This window comes from Stegostoma tigrinum, chromosome 35 (genome assembly GCF_030684315.1).
Source record: "Stegostoma tigrinum isolate sSteTig4 chromosome 35, sSteTig4.hap1, whole genome shotgun sequence".
In the NCBI taxonomy this organism is placed as follows: Eukaryota; Metazoa; Chordata; class Chondrichthyes; order Orectolobiformes; family Stegostomatidae; genus Stegostoma; species Stegostoma tigrinum.
In genome coordinates this window covers 11,575,374-11,590,809 of record NC_081388.1, presented here as the reverse complement: position 1 = coordinate 11,590,809, position 15,436 = coordinate 11,575,374, and the positions used below count along the sequence as shown (strand labels likewise).

The 15,436-nt window shown below is 42.7% G+C and overlaps 2 protein-coding genes across 4 annotated transcripts in view; one reads left to right on the top strand and one right to left on the bottom strand.

Annotated features, from left to right (window-relative positions):
• cc2d1a (coiled-coil and C2 domain containing 1A) overlaps window positions 1-9,335 on the bottom strand; it is an 85,995-nt gene extending 76,660 nt beyond the window's left edge. For all 3 annotated transcript variants that reach the window (XM_048521765.2, XM_048521766.2, XM_048521767.2), the window contains exons 1-2: window positions 8,976-9,335; window positions 2,881-3,022 (exon numbers count right to left, since the gene is read on the bottom strand). In XM_048521765.2, the coding sequence (XP_048377722.1) occupies window positions 2,881-3,022; window positions 8,976-9,035 (202 nt within the window). In that variant the 5' untranslated portion in view covers window positions 9,036-9,335. The remainder of the gene's footprint in view (window positions 1-2,880; window positions 3,023-8,975) is intronic.
• Window positions 9,336-9,594: 259 nt separating this feature from the next.
• LOC125447602 (uncharacterized) overlaps window positions 9,595-15,436 on the top strand; it is a 45,225-nt gene continuing 39,383 nt past the window's right edge. The window contains exon 1 of the mRNA XM_048522154.2: window positions 9,595-9,664. The gene's annotated coding sequence lies outside the window, so the exon portion shown is untranslated. The remainder of the gene's footprint in view (window positions 9,665-15,436) is intronic.

The window sequence follows — 15,436 nt, the reverse complement described above, 5'->3', positions numbered from 1 at the left end:
ATCATGGCAGACCTGACCGCAACTTCAAATCCACTGTCACCCACCCCTGATAACAATCCAACCCTTTAATTAAACAAGAATCTATTGTCCTTTATCTCAAGAATGCAGTGACATTTCCACCAACTTTTCAGGGGGAGCAGTTCCAAGGACTCAAAGAAAAATATCTAATTTACGTTTCAAGTGGGTGACACGACCCCCAAGTTTTAATTCCATATTATGCCAAAAAGGAAACATCCTCTCCACATCTACCTATGAAGACCCCTAGGATTTTGCGTATCATGTATGTCATCTTTTACTCATCTGGGCTCTGGCAGATACGAACTTTGTTTGTCCAACCACTCATCGTAAGAAACATGCCTATTCCAGGTATTAGTCTGGTAAATCTTCTTTGAACTGACTCCAATGCATTTATATCCTTCAAGTAAGATGACCAATACTATGCACACAGTCTCCAGACACAGTCTCAACAGTGCCCTGAAAAACTGAAGCATAACCTTCCTACTTTTTTATTCAATTCCCCTTACGACAAATTATTTGTTCTCTCTATGTTTTAACATTTTGTCAGTCACGCATAAGGACACTCAGATCCTTCCCACCATTTAAATAATGCTTTCACTGAAATCCTAACAGGTAGAAAAATTCTGCTCAAAGCTGATGAATACAGAATTTGGGCTGCTGATTTCAGTTCAATGTCAACCACAAATTGATTTGTGCAAAACAACAATTTAGGCTTTCTTACTCAAGAACTTGAACATTCTGTCCTAGCTGAGGAACCATTCCACAAGACGCAAAGTGAAATTATGTGGCAAAATAATCACTTGCTTGTGAGTAATTACACAGCTTTGAATTACTGCTATTTGGTGATCTGCAACATTTTAAGTGTAAAGGTATTTCCTCAACCATAAGCCCTTATAGTGAAGAATAAACATGAATTCATTTAATATAGGCTTCACACTGCATCATAATTCAGTTGGTTATCTGGTGATCAGGTCAGGAGAGAAATATTTTCATATCTGAAATATAATAAGTTTAGTCAGCAAGCAGCAGTTTGTCCCAATTCCCAGAAGTTTAAAAGGAATAATGTAAGAGGCAAAGGAACAAGAAGTCTGACTGTCTTCTTAGTTAGAAAGAAGTCTGTTGAGTGTAGAGGGTATTCAAAAACAAGGAACTGGGGATAGATTATATGGAAATGATTGTAAAGAACAAAACTAAGTAGGGAGCAATAAATCATTACACATCTGGATAGCTGTTCTGAGTATTCAATGTATCTACCATAGGTGAAAACTGTTCAAACCAAGGAATTCTCTGAACAAAGCAAAGGCTCTAATCAATTGAAAGCAAAAAAAAACTTTTAATAAAGCAACATCCATGTCCTGAAGGACTTCACAGCCAATGGGATATTTCAAAGTTCCATTACAACTGCTGTGTGGGAAATACAGCTTTCTCTTGTTCAGATGGCCAGTACTTACCTCTTCACTGACAAATTTTACTTGGTACTTACCAGTCTGTGGACTTACTTGGATTAGATCAAGAATTTTTTCCAATGTTCTGACCAAAGTTTGCCCATCAACTCTGCAATTGTCACTTTTCTCATTGGTCCTTGCGGGATCTTTCTTTAATTGCAGAGTTGATGGGCAAACTTTGGTCAGAACATTGGAAAAAATTCTTGATCTAATCCAAGTAAGTCCACAGACTGGTAAGAACCAAGTAGAATTTGTGTCAGTTACTTGCTAAGTACTGGCCATGTGAACAAGAGAAAGCTGTCTTTTCCCCAAATGTCAACTACACTACTATCACCCAATTCCCCTACAGTCAACAGGTTTGGCAGTGTCCGTAGAGAGAAAGCACTCCTCTGCTTGGACAGCATGCCCTTGATTTGTAATCGCCCAAACTTAAAAGCCAAAAATCTCATGAGGACATGATCAGCTCCAAAACTCAACATTCTAATCTGGACCTGTATTACCGTTCTTTCACTGTGGATGGATCAATATCTTGCAACTTTAACACGTTAAAACAGCACTATTGACACAGAGTTTCAGCAGTTCAAATAGAACTCCTGGTGGATGGGGTTTAAAAGTGTATGGAGCTAATTCAATATTTGTCAAATTTATCTGAAATACTTTCATGAAGTTAAATGTTATGTAAATGCAGGACTTCCTTTCCGCTTATCAGGGGAAACATTTGTTGATCAGTGTAGATACCTCTCCTAAAAAGAACTGGGCATTTATTTCCTATTTCTAACATAGTAAAATTACCATATGGGCTTTATGGGAATTATCCAAACAAAAAACTAGGCTACAAAGAGGTTAGAGCAGAAGATCAAAAACATAGCCAAATCATCTTTAAAAGACAAAGCAAAGTTTAGGGAAGGAACTTGAGAGGTTACAGCCTTGACAGCAGAAAGTCGTCACCAATGAAGCCATTAAAATCAGGCATGCTCAGGAGTCTTGAACTGGAGAAGCACTGATATCTCAGTAGTGTTGTCGCAAATTACAGAAATAGGACAGGGTTTAAAAGTCAAGAGGCTGTTTACTAAATGTAACATAGGTTAGTGCACAAATGAGATTGTGTGTGAGCTAGAATATATCTAGCAGAGTTTTGCAACCAGCTGACATTCAAGTTAAGGTTTCTAAACGCTGCCAAGATTCGGTTACAAGTAGATAACACAAAGCTCAAGAGTATTAAAAAAGAAAGAATAAATTGTACCTTAAACTAGATTCTAATTAGAATAATCATGAGTTTTAAACTATCTACAGCTCCTTACAGACTCTGCACTATCTTATTAGTCCCATTCTAACATCTGTTACTTGTCCCTCAACTCTCGGAGGCTACTACTGTCAAAAAAAAGGGAAAGTGGAGTGAAGATAACAGATTATTTACCTTTTCCTTTTGGTTTTCCTCTGCTAGCTGGTTTTTCTCCCGTAATCTCTGCCAGTTCTGCTTCCAAGTCAGAATTGCTCTCATCACTGTTCATATCCATCATCATACTGTCGTCTGGTGAGAAGTCTACTAGCAACCCTAGCTGTGAAGACAAAAATCACTAAACTCATAGGAAATGTAAAGAGTAACAGCGGCTCCATGCAAAATTTCCATGAAATCAGTGTAATTACTGGGCTAATTTACTATTTAAATAAAAAAGGAACAAAAAGGGAAATAAAATCACATTTTCAAATGTACATTTCATTTGTGGAATTCAATTCATCACCTCAGAATCCTTCCACTAAAATGTTAAGTCACGAAAAGACGTTCAGATTTCATCTGTACATTGTGCAATCACAATATTACAACCAGCAACAAAAAAAACACAGCAAATTTAGGGAAATCACTAGGCAATTCCTAGACTCCAAAGTACTTGATTAAAAACTGAAAATTCCCCCAATAAAACGCAACGTAGGCATTTACTTGAAATACTAAACAAATAAATCTTCTTTCAACAAGTCCCTTTTAAACTGCGCCTTTCCAAATGCTGCCAATCTTCTTGCTGTACCTGCTGGACTGCTTTTACTGGGCCTAAAATGAAGGTCACAATATCATGAAATACACACATGTTGTACAGCTGCTTTTCAATGGTTTGCACATGGCTCACTCATCACAGTATAGATGGCATAGTGAGCATACTGTACAGTGAATTATAAGATGATGTACTGTAAATAAAAGCAACCTAGTAGTGCACTATGCTGTTCACCCTCAACCAAGTCTTATTGTAACCCCATGAAGTCCACAGCTGCATTGGTTAATACTTCCCAAAATGGACAAATGGACAAATGCAGCCAGCATTCTTCAACTGTTAAATGTTTTACAATTGCAGGACTTCATCTCCATTTGTCAGGGTGAAATATCAGTTCATAAGTGCAGAAAGCTGACCCAAAAACAACTGAGCACTTACTTAATAAATTATGTTAGAAATAACTACCCAATGGGCTTTATAGCAATTTTCCAAATGCACCACAAAATAAAACTCAACGTCACCAGGTGGCATCACAATTCAATATCCAGAACTAAATCAAAATACACCTTCTCTGATCTTGGCCACCATTGATTCCAGAACATGCATCCTAGGTTGACATACCTGATATCAAATGCATTAAAAATGGGGTAAATCTCAGTTGCAGATATGCTGATTAAGCACACACACATTTGTACAGTATTCTATTGGACTAGTAATCCCGAGGAACAAATTCAAATCCTATCAGGGCAGCTGAAATTCAAGTACTTAAATTAATCTGGAATTAAAAACTAGTATTAACAGTGGGGACTACAAAACCACTCGTTTGTCAATAAAGCCCATGTGAACCATGAACATCCTTTAAGAGAGGAAATCCAGAGGGTTGCCAGACCCACAGTGCTGCTGCTGACTCTTAACTGCTTTATTAACTGGACTAGAAAGTCACGCTATTGGACATGAGAAGCTAGTTCTTTATCGATCAACAAGAATCAGGATTAATTCTGTGAATTAATTTAAAGAAAAGCACTGGCATGAACACTGTCCAATTCCACGTTACATAGACATTTCGGATGACAGTAATGCAAGCCAAGAGTCAAGATCTGAAACCTTGTTCATCTTCACTTTGAAGGATGAACATGTCTATCATTCGCAGTCTTTGCCAGAATTCCAGTCAGTACATAGGCGATTGCCAAGGCAAATTTACACCTGGAAGGTTTTACTGTGACTAGCTCAGGATACCCATACCACAGATGATTGAGTTTTGGATGATTTACTAGCACAAATTCCTCTTTTTTCAAAAGTGTTGGAGTTTTTCTTAATTTGGTTTTGTCCAGGGGCAATAATCCTGTGTGAGCTTCTCAGCAATTCAAGTCCAAATCAAAACTGCTGAGTAAAACCTTCAAACAATCTCAAAGCTCTAAATCATCCAAGTGGTAAAGCAAAGCAAGCTGTCCTCCTCCAAAGACTCTCATCCTTCTATGCAACAGTGTAGAACTGGATCATTCAGGTAACACTATCAATTATATGGTCAATACACCATTAGTTCTGCCAGTTAACATAGTAATAGAGCATGGAAATAGGCCCTTTAGTCCAACCAGTCATGCCAACCATGATCCCAAACTAAATTGGTCCCACCAGCCTGCACTTGGCCCACATCCCTCCAAACATGTCTTACTCATGTACTTATCGAAGTATACTGAAATGTAATAACAAAAGAAATCTTGAAGTAAGTTCGCAATCTCAGAAGGGCTGCAAGATCCACACTACTCTCAGTCCATTTTTTTTGTTCATTGTTCAATGAAAAGGAAGTGTGATTGTGGTATAGATGCCCCAAGTCCTCAAAACCGTTTATAATCAGAATTTAAATACCAATAATCTGTTTCCTCATGAAACCTACAACAGGATGTCAAACAAGGATAGCTTGTAGGTAGCAACAAGCAAAACATTCACCTTAACTGTGGGCAGTGCAACCTAAGTGTTTAATTTAATAAACAGAATCATATTTCAAGTTCGGGTTACCATAATAAGTTATTCAATTTTACCACTAGAAATAGTTTAACCACAAATGATATTTGAGCTTGTACATCTTGACCTCTGGGGATGCTGCACAGCTGATCTGTTGAATTAATCTGATAAATTCAAGGGATAAAATCTCGACAGCAATTGTGTATTCTGCTGGGCTGTGGTAGCATCATTCCTACACTTCACTGAAAAAAGAGTGAGAAATCATATTTAATCAATGCCTGTATGATGAACTTCTTACAGAACACTTCTTTATCTTACACGGCACCCACCATCACAGAGTACAGTTACTATCCCAGTAATTACATATGGATACCAATCCGAGATGGTTGGAGAAACAAGTCCAAAAGGAGGGTTAAAGGACAGAATCTAAATTAAATCTACACAACGTTATACACAAATGGAACCATACAGAAAAGTGACCAGCTATAAAGCTTCCTTTCAAATGTTCTCTTTTTAAAAACAACAATTTACTGAAATTTACATTTGTTTATCAGAGACCCAAATAATCAGCCACTGCTTGGTTGGTCGCATCTCTGGATCAGAAGGTCATAGGTTCAAGATCCAGAATTTGTGCACAAATCCAAGGAACATGCTGCCATGCAGTACTGAGTGAAGGTGCAGAGGGGATTTCCCCACACTGCCCTTGCCAACAATTATCCCTCAACCAACACTACAAACACTCCCTCTTGCTCAAAAGCAAGAGTCTCTGATAAACAAATGTAAATTTCAGTAAATTGTTGTTTTTAAAAAGGGAACATTTGAAAGGAAGCTTTATAGCTGGTCACTTTTCTGTATGGTTCCATTTGTGTATAACGTTGTGAACCATGCTTCAAAAAGCACTCCGTTCATTGGCTAAACAAAAGACTGGGTGGCTTAAGAAAGCATGATGTGAATACAGGTTGCTCTTTTGCTTTCCTTAAAAACAGCAACTCGGCAAATTAACAATTGTTGCATGTGGGATTTTGCTGTGCACACATTTGCGCTCCTTCCCATTACAATGTGACAACACTTCAAAAATCCTTAGTTGGCTGACAAATGCCGAGGTATCCAGCAGCGGTGAAAGGCACAATGGAAATGCAAGTCTTTCTTACCGTCGCGTCTGCAGCTGCCCGTGAGTTTCTAGCAGTGTGATCGGGCCAATATTTAGCCCTCAATCGACACCACACAAAAACCAAACATTTCATACAACAGGATTAGCCATGGGAAATGCAGGGTTACAGGGACAGGGGTAATGAGGGGATCTCTTCAGAGGGATGTTGTGGACTTCAATGGGTTGAATGGCCTGCCTCCACACTTATAGGGATTCTATTCTATGTTGCTCTTTAAAAAAATAAAAAGCAGCACTTCACTGGACATACAGAACACTTTGGGACACCCAGTGGTTGGAAAAAGCACTGTATGGATGGATACAGAAGCAAATTAATGCAGATGCTGGAATCCGTACTGAAAACTAAAAATTCTGGAAATATAGTGGGCCAGGCAGCATCCGTAGAGACAGCAAGCTAACTTTTTGAGTCTAGATGACTCTTTTCCAGAGCTGACATGAAGCGTGGAGGGGCAATGTTGGAATCTGAGAATGGCAGAACAGGCGCGTCCAGCTGCCAAACTGTAAAGAACAGATAGTCGCACGGGGTGGGAGAGAGAGTATGGTGACAGAAAATGCAACAAGTAAAGCCAAAAGAAAGGGAAGAAATTGGCATGAGTTCATAAACCAAAGGTGTTAAACTCAATATTGAGTCCAGAATGGATGGATGCAAGTTCAAAAGATGTGTAGGTTAGATGGACTGGCCATGCTAAATTGCCCAGTGTCCAGGGATGTGTAGGCTAGGTGGGTTAGTCATGGGAACTGCAGGGTTACAGGAACACATTAGAGGGAATTTTTGGGTGGGTTGCTCTTTGGAGTGGTGCTATGGGCTCGATGGGCCGAATGGCCTACTTCCACACTGAGGGGATTCTACCCTAAGTTGCTCTTTGTAACAAAAGACAACCACCTGACCACAGGAGACAGAAAGAACCACTGATGCTGGAGTCAGAGATAACACAGTGTGGAGCTGGAGGAACACGGCAGACCAGGCAGCATCAGAGGAGCAGGAAAGTTGACATTTCTTCAGAAAAAGAAGCGTCCTGACCCGCAACGTCAACTTAGGGGTTGCACAGTTGTTACTACTGCTGCCTCACAGTGCCAGGAACCCGGGTTCAATTCCACCCTCGGGCAACTGTCTGTGTGGAGTGTGCACATTCTCCCCGCGCCTGCATGTCTCCCTTGCATGGGTTTCCTCCTACACTACAAAGGTACGCAGGGTAGGGTGGACTGGCCAGGGGAAATTGCCCATAGTGTTCAGGGATGTGTAGATTAGGTGGGTTATAGGGGCAATGGGTCGGGGTAGGATGCTCTGAGGATCGGTGTGGGTTTGTTGAGCCAAAGGGCCTGCTTCCACACTGTAGGGATTCTAAGCTTCCTGCTCCTCTGATGCTGCATGGCCTGCTGAGCTCCTTCAGCTCCACACTGTGTTATCTCCGACCACCTGCTCATTGCCAGGCCGGTGTGTGTGTGTGTGTGTGTGTGTGTGTGTGTGTGTGTGTGTGTGTGTGTGTGTGTGTGTGCGCGTGTGTCTGTGTGCACGCGTGTGTCTGTGTCTGTGTGTGTGCGACTGCGCGCGTATGTATGTGTGAGCATATGTGTGCGCGCGTGTGCATGTGTGCGCACGTATATGTGTGCGTGAGCGCGTGTGCATGTATGTGTGTGCGTGCATGTGCGTGTATGTGTGTTTGTGCGTGCATGTTTGTGAGCATGTGTGCACGCGTGTGCGTGTATATGTGTGCGTGTGTGCACGTGTGCCTGTGTGTGCGTGCATGTATATGTGTGCGTGCGTGTGCACACGTGCGCGTATATGCGTGTGCGTGCGCTCGCATGTGTGCATGTGCGTGCGTGCACGCATATGCTTATGCATGCATATGTGCGTGTATGCTTACGCGCACGTGTGTGTATGTGCGTGCTTGTGTGTATGCGTGTGCACGTGTGTGCCCGTATGTATATGTACGTGTGCGCACGCACACGTACGTATATGTGTGTGCGTATGTATGTGTGCGCGTGCGTGCATGTGTGTGCGTGCGTATGTATGCGTGCGTGCGTATGTATGCATGCGTGCGTGCACGTGCATGTATGTGTGTGCGTGCGTATATGTATGTGTGCGTGCGTATGTATGCATGCGTACGTGCATGTATGTGTGTGCGTGCGTATATGTATGTGTGCGTGCGTATGTATGTGTATATATGTGTGCAAAAGGTACATGATCTCCTTGTTCGTCACTTTGCGATTTGTGGGATCTTGCTGTGTATAAAAGGGCACTGCCGTGTGCATATATATACGTACGAGATCGCGCTTTGCACACTTCGGCCCCGTCCCGGTTCTGTGCCTTGGGAGGCTGCCAAAACGCCCTGTGCAGCGGTGAAAGGGCGCTATGGCAACGCAGCACTTCCTGGCAGCCGCCTCCCTGTCTCTCACCTGTCGGGCTTTCGCCGCTCCCCGGCCCTTGGGCTCGGCAGGTCTCTTATTCCTGTGCATTTCGTCGGGAGGGACGGTGGGTGGTGGGGCCTCTCTCCTCCCTCAGAGCCTCATGATTCACGGAGAAGGCGGAGAAATCAAATCCTTATCCTGCCGTTTATTTAAACCAGGGCCTGGATCAAAGGGCATCGCGACTCCGGCCCGATTAACAATCGCCCACTTCCAAACACTCCATGCAGACGGAGAGTTGTTATTTCTTTTAAAGCACCAGTCAGTCTCTAACTCGGAGTTTGAGCCGCTCTCGCTTCCCCCTCCGGCGGCTTTACACCTCAGCGTTCAATAACAGTCCGGCGGCTCTGCCCGCACTGTCGCCAAGTGCCCGCGATGTCGCAAAGACTCCGAGGGCAAGTGCCCGCGATGTCGCAGAGACGCAAACCGGCACTCGCCCTCACTGTCGCGAAAACCCCCGCCTGGTCCACGGACCCTCGTTTGCATGCTGGGGGTTGTAGTGCGCATCGGCGCGGGCGGTTCCGCAGCCGCGACGTGGAGCCAGGCCTACAATACCCAGGGGTCGCTGCGCGACGCGCAGGCGTGCTGGCTTTGCCTGAGCAGGCGGGAGAGAGGCTCCCTTCGTGTGAGGGCGGCAGGTGGGTGGGGGCAGTGGATCTGTCACTGGTTGAGAGAAATAGGTAATTAGTCGCAATTTTAATCTTGTCGCTCGCACTGAAGAAAGTAATTGGAGGAAATGGACTTGTTTTCAAAGAAAAACGAAACCCCTCATGTGTGGGGTCGTCGAGCGATTCATTTTGGGGAGTTGCCCCTTTTATGTCCCCAACTCTCACCCCCCTCCCCCACCCTCCCCACATCAACGAACTCCACCTTTAAGTTAGGAACTCGAGAAGCCTGTGCACAGGATTCAGGCTGACACTTGCTCCAGGTGAAACAGAAACACCGATGGAGTGCTACAGTGCTATAGGTGCACTCCTCTGGGCTGAGAAGTTGACTCTCTCACCAGGGCACCAAAGATACCCCCGAAACCACACCTTCCTTTCAAAGTTTATCCCCTTGGTCACCCCCCCCCCCGCCCCGAGGCAAAAGGTACATGATCCCCTTGTTCGTCACTTTGCGATTTGTGGGATCTTGCTGTGTATAAAAGGGCGCTGCCATGTTACATCCAAAAGCATGCCAAGTTGGCATACCTTGCCAAGGATATAATAGAAACATATCAAAGTCCCACCAAACCACAGGGCTGCTGTCTCATTAGAGAGAGGTGACTGGTAGCAGTTTGATCTGAGAGTCGCCTCACCTCAGACAAAGGGGAAGGTTGAGAAGGAAGACCCTCAGCTGTTGGCATCACTTTGCATTGCAAACCAGTCATCCAGCCAGCTGAGCTAGCTGACCGCACACCCCCCCCTTTCTGGTAACTAGTCTGGATTTTCCCTCGATTATCAATCCCAGTCAGATTGCTATTTCACTTTTGCCGCTCCTGCAGAAATGCAGTATGTGCTTTAGGTACAACTGTGTCCTCCTGGTGCAGTCTAGTTGGGAAAGACAGACCGTGACACCTTTCTGACAGTACTTGTCCCATTCTATGATAGCCACTTTGACAGCTGCTGTGAAATGGTAAGCATATAAGAGCAAGTTTGAGGCTCAGGTGCTAGCCAGTTAAAATGCTAGATACATATTGTGCCGGATGCCAGAGAACAAAGTGAGAAGGTTACCAAGAAGGTGATTGAGGTTTGTGGGTAGGTAACTGAGTAGGTCTGGCAAGAAATGGGGAAGTGTGTGTCACAGAGGAAAGGCGGATATTGGGTCCTGGGGTGGATGCCACGGTACTGGGGAGGTTGGTGTTGGAGTGTTAGCTGGCTGAGTCCAAGGGTAAGGCAGGTCTCAGGGATGTCAGGTCAGCAACATAGGGTGGAAAGGATCTGGGGTAGGTGTGGCTAGCAGTGCGTGGTGTAATTGGGGGTTAGGAAGGAAGCAAATGAGTATTTACCCAGGAGATTGACAAGGTATTACATTGAGTAACTTATCCTGGGTTACCATCAACTGCAGCTGAACCCTTCACATCCTTAGATTTTAAAAGAATACTTTTTGGAGGATTCCAAGTGCAGGTGAGTCACTTTTCAGAAAGTTCAATTTCCCAGGCAGTTCCTTCAGAGTCTGCTACATCAGGAATTCCACAGAGTCCTGACATGCTGCTCTCATCTGGGCTGCAGAAATGACTGTCGGACCATCAGAAAATCCACGGCAATGAGTTTTCTCCAATTGCAGCATTCCTTCTTGAGTTATACTAGTTTCATTGTTGTTTTTATTTTTTGAGTGTTTCCTCATTTATTGTCAGACAGAATTGAAGAATCATATTTCTTTGGGAGGCCTGTAGCTATTGAGTATGGGAATAAACTTTCAGTATAGATTCCTCATTAAAGGCAAGATTCAACTTGATAGTTTAAACATCTGGAAGTCTCTTGTCACTTTTTTGAGAGAGGTGATGTGAAGTAAATTTTGTGGTAGAAATGTGTTTTTTAGTATGTTTATTGATGTTTGCTTCAGAGTATGAGATTGATACTAGAGCAAAATAGGGATAAATTTTCACATTACAATTCCAGCTTTTAAATGATTTGGTAAAATGGTGCTTATTCTGTGTGATTTTGTGGATACGGTACGAGAGACTGAAATTGAAGTGGAACAACGTAATTATTAGTGAGATAATTATCACAAGATGTTGTGGATGTCAAGTCTCTCTATAATTGCTTTAGATTATTATTTCCTGATAATTTTTGCTGCAATTACGTTATATGGAGAATAGTTGATGGGAGTACAGGGCAACAGTTTCACTGGTAATATTCAGGTGGTGTTGGAAATACTGAGCCTTAAATACTGAAGCCGGAAATGAGAGTGTAATCCTGTCTTTCTTATATGGTTTTAGCATTGCTCAAATAGACTGTAATTGTTTCCTCCAATTTCATGCAGCTTCATTTATATAGCGTTTTTACCACAATAAAATATCCTGAGGGGCTTCATGGTGCACTACCAAAAAAACTGCTACTGAGCTAGAGAAGAAAGTCTTAGAGCAGAGCATCAGAAACTTGGCCAAGCAGATAACGGGGAAGAAAAGCAAAATACTGTGGATTCTGGAAATCTGTAATGAAAAATAAAACGATAGATAACCTCATCAATCTGGTAGCATGTGTGGAGAGAGGAAACAGAATTAACATTCTGAGTCTATTATGTCTGTTCTTCGAAATGGTAAAGTTTAAGGTCTGTCTTAAAGAAGGATCCAGAGTCTAGAGAGTTGAAGGCACAACTGAGGAAGTTGCAGTTGCACAAGAGATGTACAATGGATCCACATTTCTGCATTACCATATTTGCTTACCTGCATTGCAGCCAGGTCAGTTTTATTTTGCATTGCTGAGATTGATGTGATAATGTGGCGTATGAAGAACAAGGCTGTGATCGCGCAACAGCTCTAATCTCGATTTTCCTTTCTGCAACACCTCACCTAATGTCCAGTTATTACCCAGAGGTGTGATGCAGATCGCAGAATAATTCATTTTTTGGGGGCACCTCTTGAAGGCTACTTGTTGACTTTTGGGCTTCTTGTTATTTTTTAGGGGTGACGTTTTCATTCTCACTAACTCCTTTATTAGGTGACCCAGTCAACTTTCAGTTTTGTGTTGACAAAGCAGAATTAGAAAGATTTATTAATGTGCTCATTAATTAAAACAAGTTCATTAAATTTAAAGCCACAGCACACAGGTAAAGCAGTCATTGTCTAGATACCACAGTGTTTAAATTGACACCAGGCACTAGGTATTAGTTAACAATATAAAACTCATTTTCAAAATAGCTAACATGTACTGAAATAAAAACAGAAAGTGCTGAAGAAACTAGGCCCTGGCAGCATCTGGGAAGAGAGAAAGAGAATCAAGGTTTCAAGTCTAATGGCTCGTCTTTGAGTTCCAAGAATACTTGCTGAATTTCCCCAGCATTTTTTTTATTTCAGACCTCCAGCATCCACAGTACTTTACTCATATGACAAATTCTGATGCAGTTTTGTGGTTTATGATATATGTTAGCCTGCATAATATGTACAACAAGTAGCCTGTTTCTTCTCGAGTTGATGTTTGAAATTCATTCACAATGAGCAACAAAACAAAGTCAAGTAGAATTGCTGGCAACAATGCATCCCTCCCCAGTGACCTCAATGCATCCTGTGCTCATTTTGAACAGAAGGTCAGTGAAATGATGTCACCTGCCTGACAGCCACAGTCACTGTTGCAGACATCAGATCAACCTACTTGGCGTGACCAATACTCACTCATCTCAAACCACATGGACAAGGAGAACCATGACCTCGACTGGGACGAAACCAAAATCCTGGGGCAGGCTAGGCGGAGACAAGCACGAGAATTCCTGGAAGCGTGGCACTCCATGAAGCATGCTATCAATAAACACACTGAACTCGACCCCATATACATTCCACTATGAAGGAAAACCGGAAGTGAGGCAATCCATCTCAACAGACCCCAAAGTTTAAAAACCAGGCGGAAACCACACCGACGCTTCATCGGAGGTTGCACTGAAGATGTTACCAAGCATGATAACGAAACATCTGCAAAACAACAAACCAGCTCAGTGAGCCAACCAACCTCAACACCCACACCCTGAGCTACAGATCTACTCCAAACCCTTAGACTAAACTCATGACTGGAAGGTCTACATAATAAGGGCACCCACATCAGACTCCTATTTATTGACTTCCACTCTGCCTTCAACACCATAATTTTTAACCAAACTCATCTCCGGAATCAAGAGATCTTGAACTCTGCATCCCCCCTCTGCAACTGATCTTCAACTTACTGACCTCAATCAATAGGGATAGGTGGCAGCACATTCTCCATGATAATCCTCAACATCGGAACCCCACAAGGCTGCGTACTCAGCTCCTTACTATACTCCTTATATGCTTGCAACTTGGTGGCCAAATTCAGCTCCAACTCCATTTACAAATTTGCTAATGATGCCACCATAGTTGGTCGGATCGCAAAGCAGAGTATAGGAATGAGGTAGAGAGCTTAGTGGCATGGTGTAAAGACAACAGTCTCTTCCATCAATGTCATCAAAACAAAGGAACTGATCATCAACTTCAGGAAATGGAATGGAGGACACACCCCAGTCTGTATCAATGGTACTGAGGTGGAGATGGGTGAGAGCGTCAAGTTCCTAAGAGTAAATATCACCACAATCTATCCTGATTCGTCCACATCGTTGCTACTGTTAAAAAAGCACACCAATATCTTTACTTCCTCAGAAGGCTGAGGAAATTTGGAATGTCCACAATGATTCTTATTAGATTTTACAGATGCACCACTGAAAGCACCTTATCTGCATGCATCACAGCTTGGCATGGCAACTGCTGTGTCCAAGACTTTAGGAATTTACAGAAAGTTGTGAGCACAGACCAGTTCAACACAAAAATCAGACTTCTATCCATTGACTCCATCTATATTTTCCACTGCCTGGGAAAGCAAGCAACGTAACAAAGACCCCTCCCACTCTGATTACATCTCTTCCACCTTCTTCCATTGGGCAAAAGATGCAAAAGTTTAAAAACATGTACCAACAGACGCATGAACAGCTTCTTCCCTCCTGTTTTCAGACTTATGCACAGACCTCTTATATAGTCATGCTGCACAGAAACAAACCCTTTCGTCCAACTCATCTGCAGCAACCAGACATCCCAATATGACCCAGTCCCATTAGCCAGCATTTGGCCCATTTTCCCTCTTAAACCCTTCCTGTTCATCTAGATTTAGTTGTGTCATAGGTCCACAAAGGCATCACCTGAATGTATTGAGACAGTTATGTATATGCATCCCTTTACATTATCAGAAAAAGATTCACATTCATTAAAGGTAAAGTGGGGGGATTTTGCCTTATGGCACAGATTCCATACCACACAGCCACTGTATCTCTAGGATAGTCACATGATATCAAAAACATGGTATCTTAGTATAAATGTGTCTACTTCACCTTGGCACTCTCTATCACTGTGGATTTTAAATCAATAGGTTATAGTGTGTAATTTACACTACTGTCAGTAAACCCAGGCTAGGTGTGTACGTCTGTGATATTGTAGCCTTGTAAAAAGTGATTTGGTTTATTATTTTCACACATACCATGATAGAGTGAAAAATATTGTTTTCCCCCATTTTCCCCCTTAAACCCATCCAGATACCTTCTAAATATTTTAATTGTACCTGCCCCCACCACTTCCTCCAGCAGCTCATTCCGTACATGCACCACTGTGTGAAAACGTTACCCCACCAGGTCCATTTTAAATTTTCCCCTCTCACCTTAAACCTGTGTCCTCCACCCTAGGAAAAAGACCTTGGGTATTCACCCTATTCATGGCCCTCAAGATTTCCTAAAACACGAAAACATCACACTTCAATCTC